General features: G+C 42.1%; 1 protein-coding gene across 3 annotated transcripts in view; it reads left to right on the top strand.

Moving 5' to 3' along the window:
• Nucleotides 1-16,557, top strand: part of LOC116463220 (pleckstrin homology domain-containing family G member 1) — a 247,426-nt gene that overhangs the window by 136,622 nt on the left and 94,247 nt on the right. For all 3 annotated transcript variants that reach the window (XM_032146223.2, XM_032146225.2, XM_032146224.2), the window contains one exon: nt 2,977-3,482. In XM_032146223.2, coding sequence (XP_032002114.1) covers nt 3,072-3,482 — 411 coding nt within the window. In that variant the 5' untranslated portion in view covers nt 2,977-3,071. The remainder of the gene's footprint in view (nt 1-2,976; nt 3,483-16,557) is intronic.

The following is a 16,557-nucleotide window of genomic DNA, read 5'->3' as shown; positions in this document are numbered from 1 at the left end:
TATTCAACTTACGTTTAGTCCCAAATCATAGCCTCATTGGACCCTTGGGATCTCAAAATATCCTCAGATACTTCCCAAGTGAGTGCCCATTTCCTGCACTGAGATCAACCTGATGGTCCTGGTTGTGGAGGATGCGAATGGAAAGAAAACCTTGTTGTGTCCACCCCTACTTTGGACTGCCCATGACTTTCTCAACACCAGTCCCAAACGTGAGCAAGTGTCCTTTGCTGCAAGCATACCTAAATGCACGGCTGCTGATTGGATTTTTGCCACACCCAGTTTGGATCAGGCTTTCTAGGTCAAGTGCATCTTAACTACTATAACCAATTCATGTTTTATAGGCCATAAAGTTGTTATAGAACAAGCAGCAAGCATATTGCAAAAGCTTTAAAAATGTGTGGCAAACTCTAGCATGTGGTAGTGGTTATGCAGATAAACTGCTCATTTCCTACGTCTTACCACTCCTTCTTGACTCAGAATTAGTTCCTTCCTTTTATATTCATAACTTTAATATTTGCATCATTAGTTTGTACTAATACTTGTCATGAATATAAGCTATCTAGAAACAGTATGTTGAAGGAGAGACTTGATGGATACTTTATATTCTAAAAATATTAGTACCAACTGTTTAGTGATCTTTATTATAGAATCAAACCAAATTTACATTACTATTGAAAAATCATCATTACTATGTATTCTTTTTACTGTGTTTGTCACATTATAACCTTCCAAACGTAAGTTTCCATCTTCTGTTTTTCTAGCAAAACCTGTAAGCATGTTTTTGTGATAAGGTAACCCTAGCAAAATGAAGCAAATTTCTTTATTAATCACATTCTCTGTCACAAGACATTTTGTTTCTATAAACAAAATTTCTCTATGAAATAATGAGATGTGGAATCTCATTATTTGAGGGAGAAATGTTGACCCTGCCTTAGAAATGAAGAAGATTGGAATTTTGAGTGTTTTACCCAAATAGCTTCTGAACGTTTAATTTTCACGTGGGTCCTTTAGGGGCCCAACATCATATTTAAATGCTGTGGGTATTAAGTGACTTTTTTGAGATGGAGTCTCTCTCTGTCGCCCAGGCTGGAGTGCAGTGGCGCGATCTTGGCCCACTGCAACCTCCACCTCCCGGATTCATGCCATTCTCCTACCTCAGCCTCCCGAGTAGCTGGGACTACAGGCGCCCGCCACCATGCCTGGCTAATTTTTTTGTATTTTTTTTAGTAGAGACGGGGTTTCACCATTAAGTGACCTTTTGACTTTGCAGATAGTTTTTATTTTTACCCTTTTCTAAACAAGACAGCGCCATTTTCTCATAATTGTTCTTATAATTTAGTTCCTATATTTGTCATATAATTACATGATTTTATAACTGTACTTGTGGAGAGTTGTAGTTAATCAAACATACTCTCTAATAGTATCATAACTCCATATATGCCACAAGTAGAATGCCAGTTTCTAAGAAGTGATCTGGAGAAGTGCTGTGTTGAGAGGGTAAGTTTTCAATGGGGGTGTGAGTCTTAATACAGTCATGCATCACTTCAGCATGAGGGCACATTCTGAGACGTGTTGCCAGGCAACTTCATCATTGTATGAACTTCACAGAGTATAATCACAAACCTATATGGCGTAGCCCTGTACACATCTAGGCTAGACAGTATGGCAGATTGCTCTCACCGCTGTCATATATGCTGTTTGTTGTTTTGTTTTGAGATGGAGTCTCACTCTGTCGCCCAGGCTGGAGTTCAGTGGCAGGATCTCGGCTCACTGCAACCTCTGCCTCCCGGGTTCAAGCAATTCTCATGCCTCAGCTTCCCGAGTAGCTAATTTTTGTTTTTGTTTTTGTTTTTTTTTTGAGACAGAGTCTCGCTGTGTCTCCCAGGTTGGAGTGCAGTGGCACGATCTTAGCTCACTGCAAGCTCCGCCTCCTGGGTTCACGCCATTCTCCTGCCTCAGCCTCCTGGGTAGCTGGGACTACAGGCGCCCGCCAACATGCCTGGCTAATTTTTTGTATTTTTAGTAGAAACGGGGTTTCACCGAGTTAGCCAAGATGGTCTTGATCTCCTGACCTCGTGATCCGCCTGTCTCGGCCTCCCAAAGTGCTGGGATTACAGGCATGAGCCACTGCGCCCGGCCTAATTTTTGTATTTTGTAGTAGCGACACGGTTTTGCCATGTTGGCCAGGCTTGTCTCAAACTCCTGGCCTCAAGTGATCTGCCCACCCCAGCCTCCCGAAGTGCTGGGATTTACAGGCGTGAGCCACCACGCCCAGTCTGCAGTTCATTGTTGACTGAAACATCATTATGCTGTGTATGATTCTATCTTTTTCTTGCCTAGTATTAGAAAATTATTGTCTATGTGACACTTTCTTTAATGCTGTATGCAAGTAAAATGTAAAGTTGCCAGCATTATTTAAATCAAGTAGTGGTGGCTCCAGGATGCTAACCTAAAATTTTGTGGAATTATGGTGAAATACTTAAAATCTAGAATAAGGTTTTTCAAAATTCCATAGGAATCACGTCGGGTCCCTTTTAAGTTCATAAGAATCACTTGTGGTGCTTGTTAAAGTGATCGATTCCTGGTGCCCTGACCGCTCAGCCTTTAATTTAGTGAATCTAGACTAATTTGTATATGAGTCATTCCATGTGGTCACACTTTTGAGACAACAGGTGTAGTGTTTCTCAAACTTTAATGCTTATAAGTCATTCTGGGATCTTATTAAAGTGCACATTCGAGTTCAGCAGGCCAAGGTCAGAGCCCGAGACTCTGCATTTCTCACAGGCACCCAGATGATGCTTCGGAAACACTGATTTTGCATCTCACTCCACCACAGGTACCTTTGCATTCCCTTCTGTAATTGGCCACCTTGTTATTGACTATATTTATTTGAGCTAGGTTTTTACTTCCTTTCAACCCTCTGCTTGATAGAATTGCTTATCTTTTCCTTTTTATTTATTTTCTTTATGCATATAGATGGGCACCAGTTGCGTCTTGAAGTGCCATCAGCTGTAACCAAAGTTCCAGATCCCAAGACAGCCAGGCATTCCTGCCCTCAAGAACTGAAGACAATGGAGCTCTCTGATAGTGACCGACCTGTCAGCTTCGGTTCCACATCGTCCTCGGCCTCTTCCCGTGACAGCCATGGTTCCTTTGGCAGCAGAATGACCTTAGTTTCAAATAGCCACTTGGGCTTGTTTAACCAGGATAAGGAGGTAGGGGCCATAAAACTGGAGCTGATTCCGGCCAGGCCGTTTTCCAGCAGCGAGCTGCAGAGGGACAACCCCGCCACGGGGCAACAGAACGCAGACGAGGGCAGTGAAAGGCCACCCAGGGCACAGTGGAGAGTGGACTCAAACGGGGCACCCAAGACGACCACAGACTCGGCCACCAGCCCCAAGCTCCTCTACGTGGATAGAGTTGTTCAGGAAATTCTGGAGACCGAAAGGACTTATGTACAAGATTTAAAAAGCATCGTAGAGGTAAGACCGACTTCGCTTTTAATGTTTGCCATGCGGGAGAAATATGCTTGCAAAAGAAACGGCAAAGCCAAGCCAGGTGTAGGGGGTGTCTTCTAAGAGGCGGAAGGGATGTGAATGTTTAAAGAGAGGGTAATAAGAGAAACCCTAAGGCCGTAACTCACTGTGTTAACATCCTCTTAATATTTGCATTAACAAATTAGTTATGAGTGAGGAGCAAGAATGATGATACAGTGCCCATACCAGGATGCTGTGTTAATAAATCCTACACCCAAGATGTCAGAGTGACTCACACGCAGTGGGGCAGGTGAGGATGGAGGAGGACTCAAATCTCCTGGAGCATGAGTGTCAGGTGTGCGACTGAACCTCTCAGCTGTCCTTATCCTAATCACCATTCTCTACTGGCATCTGGGAGCTTCCAAAACTACTGAGACGTGAATCTCACACTTAGCAACTGTGATTTCATTGGCCTGGGTGGGGCTTGATTGGTAGAATTGTTGAAGATGCACAGGTGATTTTAATGTGCAGAGAGGTTTGCAGCCGCTGCTGTCTGCTATTCCTGTATTGGTTGGTGTTTGGGGAAAGGATTGAAAGGTAGAGAAAAGTCATGGGCTTTGTCTTGTCTCAAGTGTCTCCTTTCTGTTCACTTTTACAGAGAGTAATCCTATATAAATTATCTTGTATGTGTTATTATTATAATTAAAAATTACTTGCACAAATTATTTCATGTGAATTGAGCTCAGCTTATGTGCCAGGTCACATCCTCTGGAAATTCAATTATTCGATTTTGATTTTCTGGGTCCTTTTAAAGGATAAAGCAAGAATTATCAGAGGAGCTCAGATGTTAACTCACTCTCAATTATAGTTAAAAATATTACCATCTCAAGGGCAGATTTTTTTTTTTTTTTTTTGAGACGGAGTTTCGCTCTTGTTTCCCAGGTTCACTGCAACCTCTGCTTCCCGGGTTCAAGCAATTCTCCTGCCTCAGCCTCCCGAGTAGCTGGGATTACAGGCATTCGCCACCACACCCGGCTAATTTTGTGTTTTTAGTAGAGATGGGGTTTCACCATGTTGGTCAGGCTGGTCTTGAACTCCCGACCTCAGGTGACCTGCCCGCCTTGGCCTCCCAAAGTGCCAGGATTACAGGCATGAGCCACTGCACCCGGCCTGAAGGGCAGATTTATATATTAAAAAGCTACACTTGCTTTGCTGCCTACTAATACACCAGATTCTTTCATTTGTTACTACCTGTTTCCTGTTTTAGACGTTGACTCTGGAATATATTTCAGAGTACAGTAGAATATTGCCAATGAGCATGTTCTTCCCCCAAATACATTCTCATAGCTTTAGAAAAAGAATTCTAAAGCATGACTATGTGTGATCCACAAATGATAGAACCAGACTCTGTCTACTAAAAATAGTTATGATGTACCTTCCCAGTAAAAATAGAAAAGTCAATTGATGGTCAACTGAAACAATATGTGGTACCAAACGTAGAATAAAGTAGGCCTGTTTTTTAAAAATTTCAACAATGATGTCATTTGTACTTGAGAAGAAATACCTGTAAAATGGCCAAAAATTTTACAGCCTCTCAGGAAACATATGGTTATTAAAGCTTTCTTTGGTCTATGCTTTTTTTTTCCTTTCTTTCTTGGAAACTTTTCTACCTAATCTAAAACTCACCTTATGGAGAGAAACCTTTAATTACTGAACTAGTATTCCATTAACACTTATTTTTTCCTGAGGCTGGTTGATAAACCTTAGGTGAGAAGAAACAGGTAAGAGATGAATGAAAGAAAACAGATAAAGACAATTTATTTTTTCTAAGGAATTTCAGTGTAAGTTCCATGTGAAGCTGTCCACATGTTCTTGCCTTTTTTCTTTATTCATGAATCAACTGTGTTCTACACTAGGGGTTGGTGAGCTTTTTCTAGGCAGGGCCAGATAGTAAATAGTTTTGGACTTATGGGGCCTAAGGTCTTGGTCACAACTGATGAACTCTGCCATTGAAGCTCAAAAGCAGCCATATACACTGTGAATAATGGGGCCTGGACATGCCAGTACCTCTTTAGAGTCTCGTTTGACCCAACGGCCACAGTTTGCTCACCCCTGTCTTAGGCTATAAGTTTGTGCCATGTTTCATCAACTGTCAAATGGAACTACTAAGTGGGACCTGCCTCATAGGGTTGTTATGAGAAATGGATAAGATAAGGTATAAAAAGCTCTGCAGCAGTGCCTGGCACATAGTAATCAATTAGTAAATGGAAACTACACTCATCACTATTGCCAGCCTTCTCTAAGTTTGCTAGCTGAGAGTGATCACTGTGTATACTATGTTTTACCTAAAGTCTTTCACAAAAATAATCAGATTAGGCTGGGTGCAGTGGCTCACACCTGTAATCCCAGCACTTTGGGAGGCCAAGGTGGGCCGATCACCTGAGGTCAGGAGTTCGAGACCAGCCTGGACAACATGGTGAAAGCCCATCTCTACTAAAAATACAAAAATTAGCCGGGCATGGTGGTGCATGCCTGTAATCCCAGCTACTTGGGAGGCTGAGACAGGAGAATTGCTTGAACCTGGGAGGCGGAGGCTGCAGTGAGCCGAGATCGCACCGCTGCACTCCAGCCTGGGTGACAGAACAAGACTCCAGCTTAAAAAAACGAAAACAAAAACAAAAAATCAGATTAACCAATTCACTACAGCGGAAATTTAATTAGAAAAAAAAAAAACCTTAATGGGTGATTTTACCATTATTATTTTGATTATTTCTAATGAACCCACTGGTAATCTGAGGTGGAAATTAGGGGAAGGACAGGCACAGAAGGGGATGGGTATTGGAAAGAAGTGTTCCTGGGGAGGAAGAGTTCCAAATGAAGAGGGAGGGACCCAGGCAGGAAGAGCTAGATGCTCCCCTGTTCCAGAAGTCACCAGAATGCTTTGCATCATTTACCCTATCCTCCTAGAAAACTTTAGAATTGTTTCATATCAGGGATTAGTTGGTTGAAGCCTCTTCACCTGTTTTGGCTATGAGACCACCTCTGTTTCTCCAGATCACAACTTTATCAGAATGGCTAGACCACTTTTATCGAGTTCTTTTCTTAATGAAAAGTAAACAATTATTGTCAAGCCTGCAGTAACTCTACCCCCAATAAAAAGCTGTCATATGGGTATTCTTTTAAAACATAGAATATCAACTCCTTTAAAATCTGTTTTCCTTGATCTATTTCTAACCTATTTGTATAATGTTGTAAATGACTTCTCTAATGTTCTCCATTTTTCAAATGCAGAATTTTAAATTAAGAAAAGGGCTGCTCATTGACAGCCTACTATGATAAAACTTTTACCCTGCCTAAAAGACGGACTTTTTTTTTTTTAGTTGGCTCTTTATTTATCTATTTTGAATAGGCGTCTCACTGTATCACCCAGGCTAGAGTGCAGTGGCACGATCATGGCTCACTGCAGCCTCGACCTCCTGGGCTCATGCAGTCCTCCTGCCTCAGCCTCCCATGTATCTAGGACTACAGGTGCACACCACCACACCTTGCTAGGCTTTTTTTTTTTTTTTTTAATTTTTGTAGAGACAGGATCTCAATATGTTGCCCAGTCTGGTCTCAAACTGCCAGCCTCAAGAGATCCCTTTGCCTCAGCCTCCCAAAATGGTGGGCTTACAGGTGAGAGCCACTGAGCCCAGCCTTAGCTGGCTCTTTCCAAGCAAAAATAATTTCTGGGGGAAAAGAAGCCCATCTAATTGAAGTCACTTTTAATTTCTACAGTAGCGTGATTTCTGACTTTGTACACTCTGCTTTATTGAATCTCCTCTCATCTTAATTACCCCCATTAGTAATACACTTTATCCGCATGCCGTATAGATACATAATCCTTACCACTCAAGTTTAGATTTCATTTTTAGGACTTGTGAACAGCAACATTTTTGTAAAAGATCATTGATCTGTATACACCGAATTAAAAACACATGAGCAGGAATGATGATTTGACATTTCAACACAGTCCCAAATATCAGAGCAGCTTATTTCTGAGAAGAGATCCTCCCAACCCCAGTTGAGCAATAGGATTCCCAGATGTTGGTTACACATGTAAAGAGTGTGGATGCCCTTCTTTCCCGTATGTGGAGACATTGTGTTAAAATAATCTCACATATTTCGGTATTTTTCTTTCCTATGCCATTTAGGAATTCAGAAATGAATTCCTAATGCTTTCTGAAAGTTGAACCCCAAAATGTGGTGGTTCTTATTCCTGTTGCTCTTCATTCTTCCCCAGATCCTTCTCTCTCAACCCCTGTCCCCTCCCCAGCCATGGCTCTTCCATCCTCTGCTCCTAGTCATTTACGTTTGTACACTTCACATTTTAGAGAAAGAGGTAAGGTCTTGACCGTGAACCATAGTCAAAGGAACAATGGAGCTGTTATTTCTGTTTTATATATGCCCCTAACCGCAATCACAGATAAACTGAGATGATAAATATGAAAGCAAGTTTTTAAAGTTAAATTGCCAATGATACAATTTGCGGAGACATAGAAATCCATAGTTGGAAAGCAGAAATAAGGGTCTGTTCAATGTTTAATGGGACCTTTGATTGACTGGGCAGGGACTGTCATGGGTAGGGTGGGTTTCTTTAATCTTTCTAAATGATCTATAAAAGAGCTTTTGAGAACCTCATAAGATTTGGCCTCAGATGTAGTTCATGGCCTGTTGTAACCTGTTAGTAAAGTTTTAAAATAGTTCATGATGTTAATGCTGTGTAATTAGAAGTTAACATTTCTGCTACAGAATGGCATCTTTGAGCTCTGAGAGATACTAAATTAAGCCATATTTGGTGATATTGAGGACATGTGTATTTAGTGAAAAAAGTGGCTGAATTGTTCATTACAACATGATTTTATCTTTTTCTATTATATGCCAGAGAGCTAATATCCTTTTCATGCACCTTCATCCATAAAGTGTATTTAAAGAAAAAACAACTAAGTATTGGGGCCAGGTGCAGCAGCTCATGCCTGTAATCCCAGCACTTTGGGAGGCTGAAGTAGGCGGATCACTTGAGGTCAGGAGTTTGAGACCAGCCTGGCCAATATGGTGAAACTCCATCTCTACTAAAAATACAAAAATTAGCTGGGTATGGTGGTGCATGCCTGTAGTCCCAGCTGCTTAGAAGGCTGAGGCAGGAGAATGGCTTGAACCTAGGAGGCGGAGGTTGCAGTGAGCCGAGATCGTGCCACTGCACTCCAGCTAGAGCAACAGAGTGAGACTCCGTCAAAAAAAACAAAAACAGAAACAGAAAACCCGAAGTATTCTAGCCTTAGTGTTCAAAATTTAAACAGCAGAAGCATAAGCATATCTTTATTGGAAGCATTCAGCATTATTCAAGAGCCGTAGCTAAGCAAGGATTAGAATGGTGATCACCAACCCCTAGCTCTCTGTTCGTTAGTCTATGTGGACTCTTTGTTTACTGAGTGATCGTACAGACAGTGTCAGGGAAGATAAATGAGAGAAGGGTGTTTTTCACACACTTAGTGCTCTGAAACACATTGAAAGCTGTTCTCCCCACTGCCATAGCCTAGAAGAGGCTTCTCTTTATACTGGTGATGTCCAATTAATTGAAGAACTGTCTTATGCTGGGGAAGCAAACCTTCTCCAAAATTTGTGCAGAATGAAAGAAGGAAATCCAGGACGCAGGCACAGAGAGCTTGTGCAGTGATTTCACCACATACTCTGCCTGGACACTCAGCTGTTAGCCCTGTGAGATGTCTATGACTTGGAGGAAATGGAATGAGTTGGCTTTTGCCCTGGGGGCACCCCTCCCTTGAGGACAGTACTGTCAAGTGTGGAGGTGGTTTCTGATTAAGCCTGTCTTCCCATTGATCCTGCTGGAGAAACAAAATTGTCTGGTATGGAAAGGGCAGTGTGCATCTTACTGTTTTTCCTTAGCCATAATGGAATGGTTGTGCGTAGGCATTCCCTGGCCCAGCTTTACCTGCCTAGGATGCTGGACTAAAAGAGTCAGGTTTTGCACCAAGAAAGAAGGCTGTTGAGAAGAGGGGAATTGTCACAGATTTTATTGTCTTTTTACTTACAGATATCTTCTCTCCATACTTTCCCTCCAGTTTAAATAGCATTTATTAGACACTTTTTACAAGGTTCATTTAGACCAACGTTTTTTAAATGCCGAGGGAGAAAAATGTGTTCCATGCTCAAGTGTAGGAGCTGGTAGGGATTGTTTTCAATGAAGCCTTGTTATGTGGGTGGATTTAATAAGGAACTTACACTGTGATACTTGGCATCATTTAGTGTACGTTTTTATGAGGCATTTGAGCACTTTTATGTGAATGTGTCTATTTTTTTTTCCTCCAAGGGATTTCATTGTAACGGGTGAATGAGATCTTTCTTAAAACCATTTAATGTCTATGATAATTTAGAGACAAACCTGTTCGTTTTCTGCTTATTTAGGAGTCACTCCTTAAATAGTACATCTAATCATTGTACGTAATCCCTCAAAAATCTCACTTTGACTACGTATTTCCATATCTCTGTATTATTGTTGTTGTTCTTGTTATTATGACCCCTTATTCCCCCACCTTACCTTACCTTACTCTTGTCTTTCACCACCTCAACAACAGCAGCACAAACCTAGAAGGTGGCAAGTGAGTGATTTTGAGTGTTCATATCTTCTTACTGCAACCTGATCTGGGAAGGAGGGCAGGGAGAACTGATCTTTCACCTCTTGTCATTTCTAATGGGTTTGCCCATTTTGAATGTGATATAAATACCTGCTGATTGATTGCTAATGACCAATGAAAACAGTTCAAGGTGGGCAGTATTCGGTGAAAGCAAAATGAGTTGAGATTTGCAGAGCTGCTCTGCAAAAGTAGCTGTTGGCTGAACACAAGAGTTCATGTGTACTTTGTGACTGATGTCAGGTTGGGCTATTTGCTCCAAACTTTTATGGCCAGATCTTGAGTCAAAACGTAGGCAACGAGTGTCTTGTGACATCTTAAGTTTTGTAATCATCCCTGTCACCTCCATAGATTCCCGCAGCTATAAACATACTATTCAGCTACCATTTCTAAATTTTCTAGATAGATGCCTCAATAATACAAAAACACTAAAAAAAAAACATTAGCAGCAATTAATATATGAGCACTTACCATGTATCAGGCACTAGGCACTTAATTTGTTCACTCACTGTCCCATCATGTGGGTACTATTTTAATTCCTGTTTTAGCATGAGAATATTGAATGTACAGAGGACAAAGTGACTTGTCCCAGGTTACACAGTTGGCTAGTGGTTGAGCTGGAACTGAAAAGCAGGCCTTTCTCCAAAGCCCACTGCTTTCACTGCATACCTCCCCTTTGACTATAACAGAAGGTTCAAAGTTCAGCCTTCTTCTTAATCTCTCTAGAGCAGGCACCAGCAGTACCATAGACGTTCTGGACTGCATAGTTCTTGGCTATGAGGGAGAGTTGTGTGCATTGTAGGAACGTTTAGCAGCAAACCTGACTTCTATCCATTAGAAGCTAATAGAACCACCACCGTCCCCACTCGTGACAACCAAAAATGTCTCTAGCCATTGCCAAGTACCCCCTGGAGGGCAAAATTGTCCCTGGTTGAAAATGACAGCTTTAAATATCTGGAACGCACAGTGTTTCATTAAGGATAGGCTAAGCCACAGTAACTGTATTAGGCCATTCTTGCGTTGCTATAAAGAAATACCTGAGACTGGGTAATTTATGAAGAAAAGAAATTTATTTGGCTGATGGTTCTGTAGGCTTTACAGGAAGCACAGTAGCGTCTGCTTCTGAGGAGGTCTCAGGAAGCCTCCAGTCATGGCAGAAGGCGAACAGGGAGTAGGCATGACACATGTCAGGAGAGAACATGGTGGCCAGGCGCGGTGGCTCACGCCTGGAATCCAGCACTTGGGGAGGCCGAGGTGGGTGGATCACAATGTCAGGAGTTCAAGACCAGCCTGGCCAACATGATGAAACCCTGTCTCTACTAAAAATACAAAAGTTAGCCAAGTGTGGTTGTGTGCACCTGTAATCCCAGCTATTGGGGAGGCTGAGGCAGGAGAATCAGTTGAACCTGGGAGGCAGAGGTTGCAGTGAGCCAAGATGGCACCATTGTACTTCAGCCTAGGCAATGGAGTGAGACTCCATCTCAAAAAAAAAAAAAAAAAAAAAAAAGAGAGAGCATGGGGAGGAGCCGCACACTTAACCAGATCTTATGAGCGCTCACTCACTATCCTGAGGACGCTACCAAGGGGATGGTGCCAAACCATTCATGAGAAATCCGCCCCCGTGATCTAGTCACCTCCCACCAGGCCCCACCTCCAACATGGGGGGATTACATTTCAATATGAGGTTTGGGCGGGGACACAGATCCAAACTATGTCAGTAACATACAGACCTCCAAATCTAGTGACTTCACCCAAGTTTCTTTCTTTCTCCTGTAACCATCCGTTGCAAGTGTTCAGGTGAAGAGGAGCGGCACTCCTCCTGCAGTCATTCAGGGACCCAGGCTCAGGAGGCTTAGCTGTCTTCAGCACATGGCTTCCAAGGTTGCCGTCTCAGTCAACTAGACAGACAAGGAGACATGGAAACATGTATGGGGAAGGTTTCTGAGACAGACATAGAACTGATGCACATCCCTTTTCTCAAACTCCCGATAAGAATCTTGTCACCTGGCTACACCAAACTATAAGGGAGGATGGGAGGTACAGTCTAGCCATGTGTCCAAAGAAGGTAGGAAACAGTTTTTGTAAACAACTGGCAGTTTCTGGCATACATTATGTATAACGAAGGCATTCTCATTGTAAAACCTATCATTTAGCGATGGTGTATCCCCATCGTTAGTGAGGGTGATGGGGGCACCACCCTCACTAAAAATAAAGAGGAAGAGGCTGGGCGTGGTGGTTCATGCCTGTAATCCCAGCACTTTAGGACAGCCAAGGCAGGCAGGTCATTTGAGGTCAGGAGTTCAAGACCAGCCTGATCAACATGGTGAAACCCCGTCTCCACTAAAAATACAAAAAAATTAGCCAGACGTGGTGGCGTGTGCCTGTAGTTCCAGCTACTCAGGAGGCTGAGGCAGGAGAATCGCTAGAGCCTGGGAGATGGAGGTTACAGTGAGCTGAGATTGCGTCACTACACTCCAGCCTGGGCGACGGAGCGAGACTCCGTCTCAAAAAATAAATAAATAATGAAGAAAGTAAGAAAGATTTTGGTGGTGCTTACCTGCTGAGATGAATATTACTGTCTCTACTAAATAACGTCATAGAATGTTTTAAATGCATTCTTTACTTCGGGCTTCATTGTATCTCCTACTGCTCCTCCCTCCCTTCTTCTATGTCTCTACCCCTTTTCCCTACCCTTTCTCCCATCATTCCTGATTACCTCCCACCCCCCCTCCCTTTTTTTTTTCCTACTCATTCCAGTTCATTTGACCTGCCAGTAGGGCTCTGTGAAATTATTTAATACCATAGTTAGTGTTTCAGGCTAATAAATACTGGGTCTAGCCTAGTTCAAAGGCAGGGATTGTGCTTATCTTGGTAGCATTCTGAAAACCTTGTGAGTGGGAGGGAATCAATAAGGATAATGGACGAAAGCATCTGACACCTAATAGAACGATGCTGGGAAGCTGAAGTTTCATTGCCACATTGATAAAGTTTGTAAGAAAACTGAATGCCCTCCCTTGTACTGCCTTGCCCTTCTTCTTCTTCTTTTGTTGTTGTTGTTGTTGTTGTTATAGAGTCTCGCTCTGTCGCCCAGGTTGGAGGGCAGTGGCTTGATCTCTGCTCGCTGCAAGCCCCGCCTCCCGGATTCAAGTGATTCTCATGCCTCAGCCTCCCAAGTAGCTGGGACTACAGGTGCATGCCACTACGTTCAGCTAATTTTTGGTATTTTTAGTAGAGATGGGGTTTCACTGAGTTAGCCAGAATGGTCTCGATCTCCTGACCTCGTGATCCACTTGCCTCGGCTACCCAAAGTGTTGGGATTACAGGTGTGAGCCACTGCGCCTGGCCCCTGCCCTTCTTTTAACCTCATTTCTGTAGCCATTCCAAGAAGACAAAATGAGAATGTGGGCACCAGAAGAAAAAGTAGGCAATTAAAACAAATTATTAAAAATTTTTTACTGCATTTTTAAGACTTGCACTCCCCAAATCAACCAACATCATTGTGGATGATTTTCCTTAAGAAATTGAAGTCAGCTCACATCTTTTCAGAGGTGGACTTTTAGAGAATAAATTTACATTGTTAACCTTACTTGTAGTACAGTTTTCAAATTACCAAGAACTTTGTGGCAATAGTGTAATCACTTCTTGGTATGATAGTTATGAATGTGGTGACATCCCTCAATGTCACTCTGAGAAACACTAAATCTCAGACAATGGCAAGGTCACCCTTGAATTCCTGACAATCTTGACTGGCTTCTTGAAACTTGGAGCTGGGACGAATAGTTGAGTCAGTCCAAGGAAATCTGGGAAACATGAGGTCCCAAATCAGGCTTTGTAGGCCATTCTTCCCCGGTTGCAAGAATGCGTGATATGAGAATATATGATACACAGGGATTGTTTTTACTCCCATATCAAATGTCTGAGACCCAAGAAAGAAAGTACAGATGATAGAGGGAAAGAGCTATATGAGTTTCAAAGTGCCTATGATCAGTCCTGCAGTAATACAGCCATGTGTCACTTAATGACAGCAATGTGTTCTGAGAAATGTCAGGTGATTTTACCATTATACAGGCAACATAGAGTTTACTTACACAAACCTAGATGGTACAGCCTACCACACACCTAGGCTATATGGTATAGCCCATTGCTTCTAGGCTACAAACCTATACAGCATCTTACTGTACTGAATACTGTAGGCAACTAAAACACAATGGCATTTGTGTATCTAAGCATAGAAAATGTACAGTGAAAATGCAGTATTATAATCACATGGGACCATCATATCTGCAGTCCATCAGTGACCAAAACATCCTTTTGTGGTGCGTGAACTCTAAGACGCATATGTGTTCTCAAAAACCACGCACTTTGGCCGGCCGCAGTGGCTTATGCCTGTGGCTCATGCACTTTGGGAGGCTGAGGCAGGTGGATCACTTCAGATCAGGAGTTCAAAACCAGCCTGGCCACCACCATGGTGAAACCCCGTCTCTACTAAAAATACAAAAATTAGCCGGATGTGGTGACAGGCACCTGTAATCCCAGCTACTCAGGAGGCTGAGGCATGAGAATCGCTTGAACCTGAGTAGGCAGAGGTTGTAGTGAGCCGAGATTGCACCACTGCACTCCAGCCTGGGTGACAGAGCGAGACTCCATCTAAAAAAAAAAAAAATCAGCAAAATCACATGGGGAGAAAAATGGGGTACTAAGAACAACACTCAAAAACTTCATCCATGACACATATACAAAAAAATAAAAAATGGAGGCATAGTTTTATACATAATAAATGATTAAGACATACATACATGCTATAGTAAATATGGAACTTCACCTTGAAAAAGATTTGAAGTTTATGGAAGCCACCAGGTGCCCACACCGGCCACCCTGGAGAACAAAAGGAAGCAAGAGAGGGAGAAAAAGATAAAAAGAACAGAGAACAAAGAAGAAAAATATAAGATAGACTGAGAGGAAAGAGAAAATTAAAGAGGGGAGGCTGTGGGCAGGGCTGCAGCTTATGCCTTGTCAAGGGGGAGGGTCACCTGCCATGGACTGGGAGTTGACAGACTGATGTGAATGGGCCAGGTTCCAAATGCACTCAGGGGAGACCAAGATAGCCGCTAGGTTGTCGGAGCCTGCGTGTGTTTTGTTCCTATGCTGCTGTCACTAGATGCAATTTTCTGCATCCACCCAGTGTTTCTCATGGATGAAATTGTGCAAAAGCAAAATTCAGAAATGAGAATTACGTTCAAATTGTTCCTAACATACTAATCTCGTGGGAACAAATTCATGTTTCCAAAACAAACATCATAGCAGAACTGACTGTACCTATTCTTTGGAGTATTATGACTTGTTACAAATAGGTTTCACCACTCCTTCCTCCCCTTTACTCAGACTGGAAGATTAAAGAGTTCTACGACCCTTGCCCAAAAACATGGTCTTCCGTTAATGTTAAAGAAGACTAATAAAAACTGCCACAAATATCCTTAATTCACTTTTTATTTCCATCTTATAAGAAAACAAAATGGCTTGAAAGAATTTTAAACTCCTAGTAGTGTGAGAGTTGATTCATATTGCTGGAAACTAGCATGATTACTTGTAAATAGTTGTAGGAAGTTTTTTCCTGAAAGGATTTGTATAATTTGGTCAAATATTCTTGCATAAACTATAGCATTTGCTATGAATGTGAAACTCTTAGTATGCCAAGGAGACTTAACATATCAGTGAGTTTCTAATGCTAAAATTTCCACCTACATTTGTAGATTCAGAGTGAGTGCGTTAAAGGGGAGGACAGACGGTGTAATGGGAGGGAAGTAGAATATATAGATAGCTGTTCTTTTCATGGACATAACTAGGTGTGTTCAGTTCATTTGCAAGCTCAAACACTTTCAAAAATGCCCGTAACTGCGAAGTTCCTTTTTATTCTCTTAGGCTTTGCTTTTAAGGCAACATTTTGACTTTTAATGAACAGGCATTTTAAAAACTTCAGTTAACTCAGGTGATTGAGTAGCTATTATTACTGGTGTGCTGATATATTGCAAAGGCCGCCTGTAGGCAAAATTCTATTGGAGATTTGCTAAAACAGGTCTTGTTCGGTTGGATTAGAATCACGCTGCATTTTAAGTGTGTGCCATCTTGAATATTCAGTTATATTAAGTGGGTAGAAAATTATAGATTTCAGAAAATTATCTTCTAAACACACCAGGCTTCAGTTGAGAGAAGTTTCCCACGGCCAGAAATTTCTTCCAAAGTGAAGTGTTACTTGCACCTTCGAAAACTGATCACATTGAAGATTTACCTGGGTCATATGATAAGCCGAGAGTTAGTGTGGCAGTCCAGGCAGCCCTGTTCTGTAACATGTAGAACAGGAAAGACAGCTTGGACTAACTCATGACTTTTTG

Source organism: Hylobates moloch, unplaced genomic scaffold (assembly GCF_009828535.3).
Source record: "Hylobates moloch isolate HMO894 unplaced genomic scaffold, HMol_V3 SCAFFOLD_29, whole genome shotgun sequence".
Lineage (NCBI taxonomy): Eukaryota > Metazoa > Chordata > Mammalia > Primates > Hylobatidae > Hylobates > Hylobates moloch.
The sequence above is the reverse complement of the archived record's forward strand: the minus strand, read 5'-3'. Positions and strand labels throughout refer to the sequence as shown.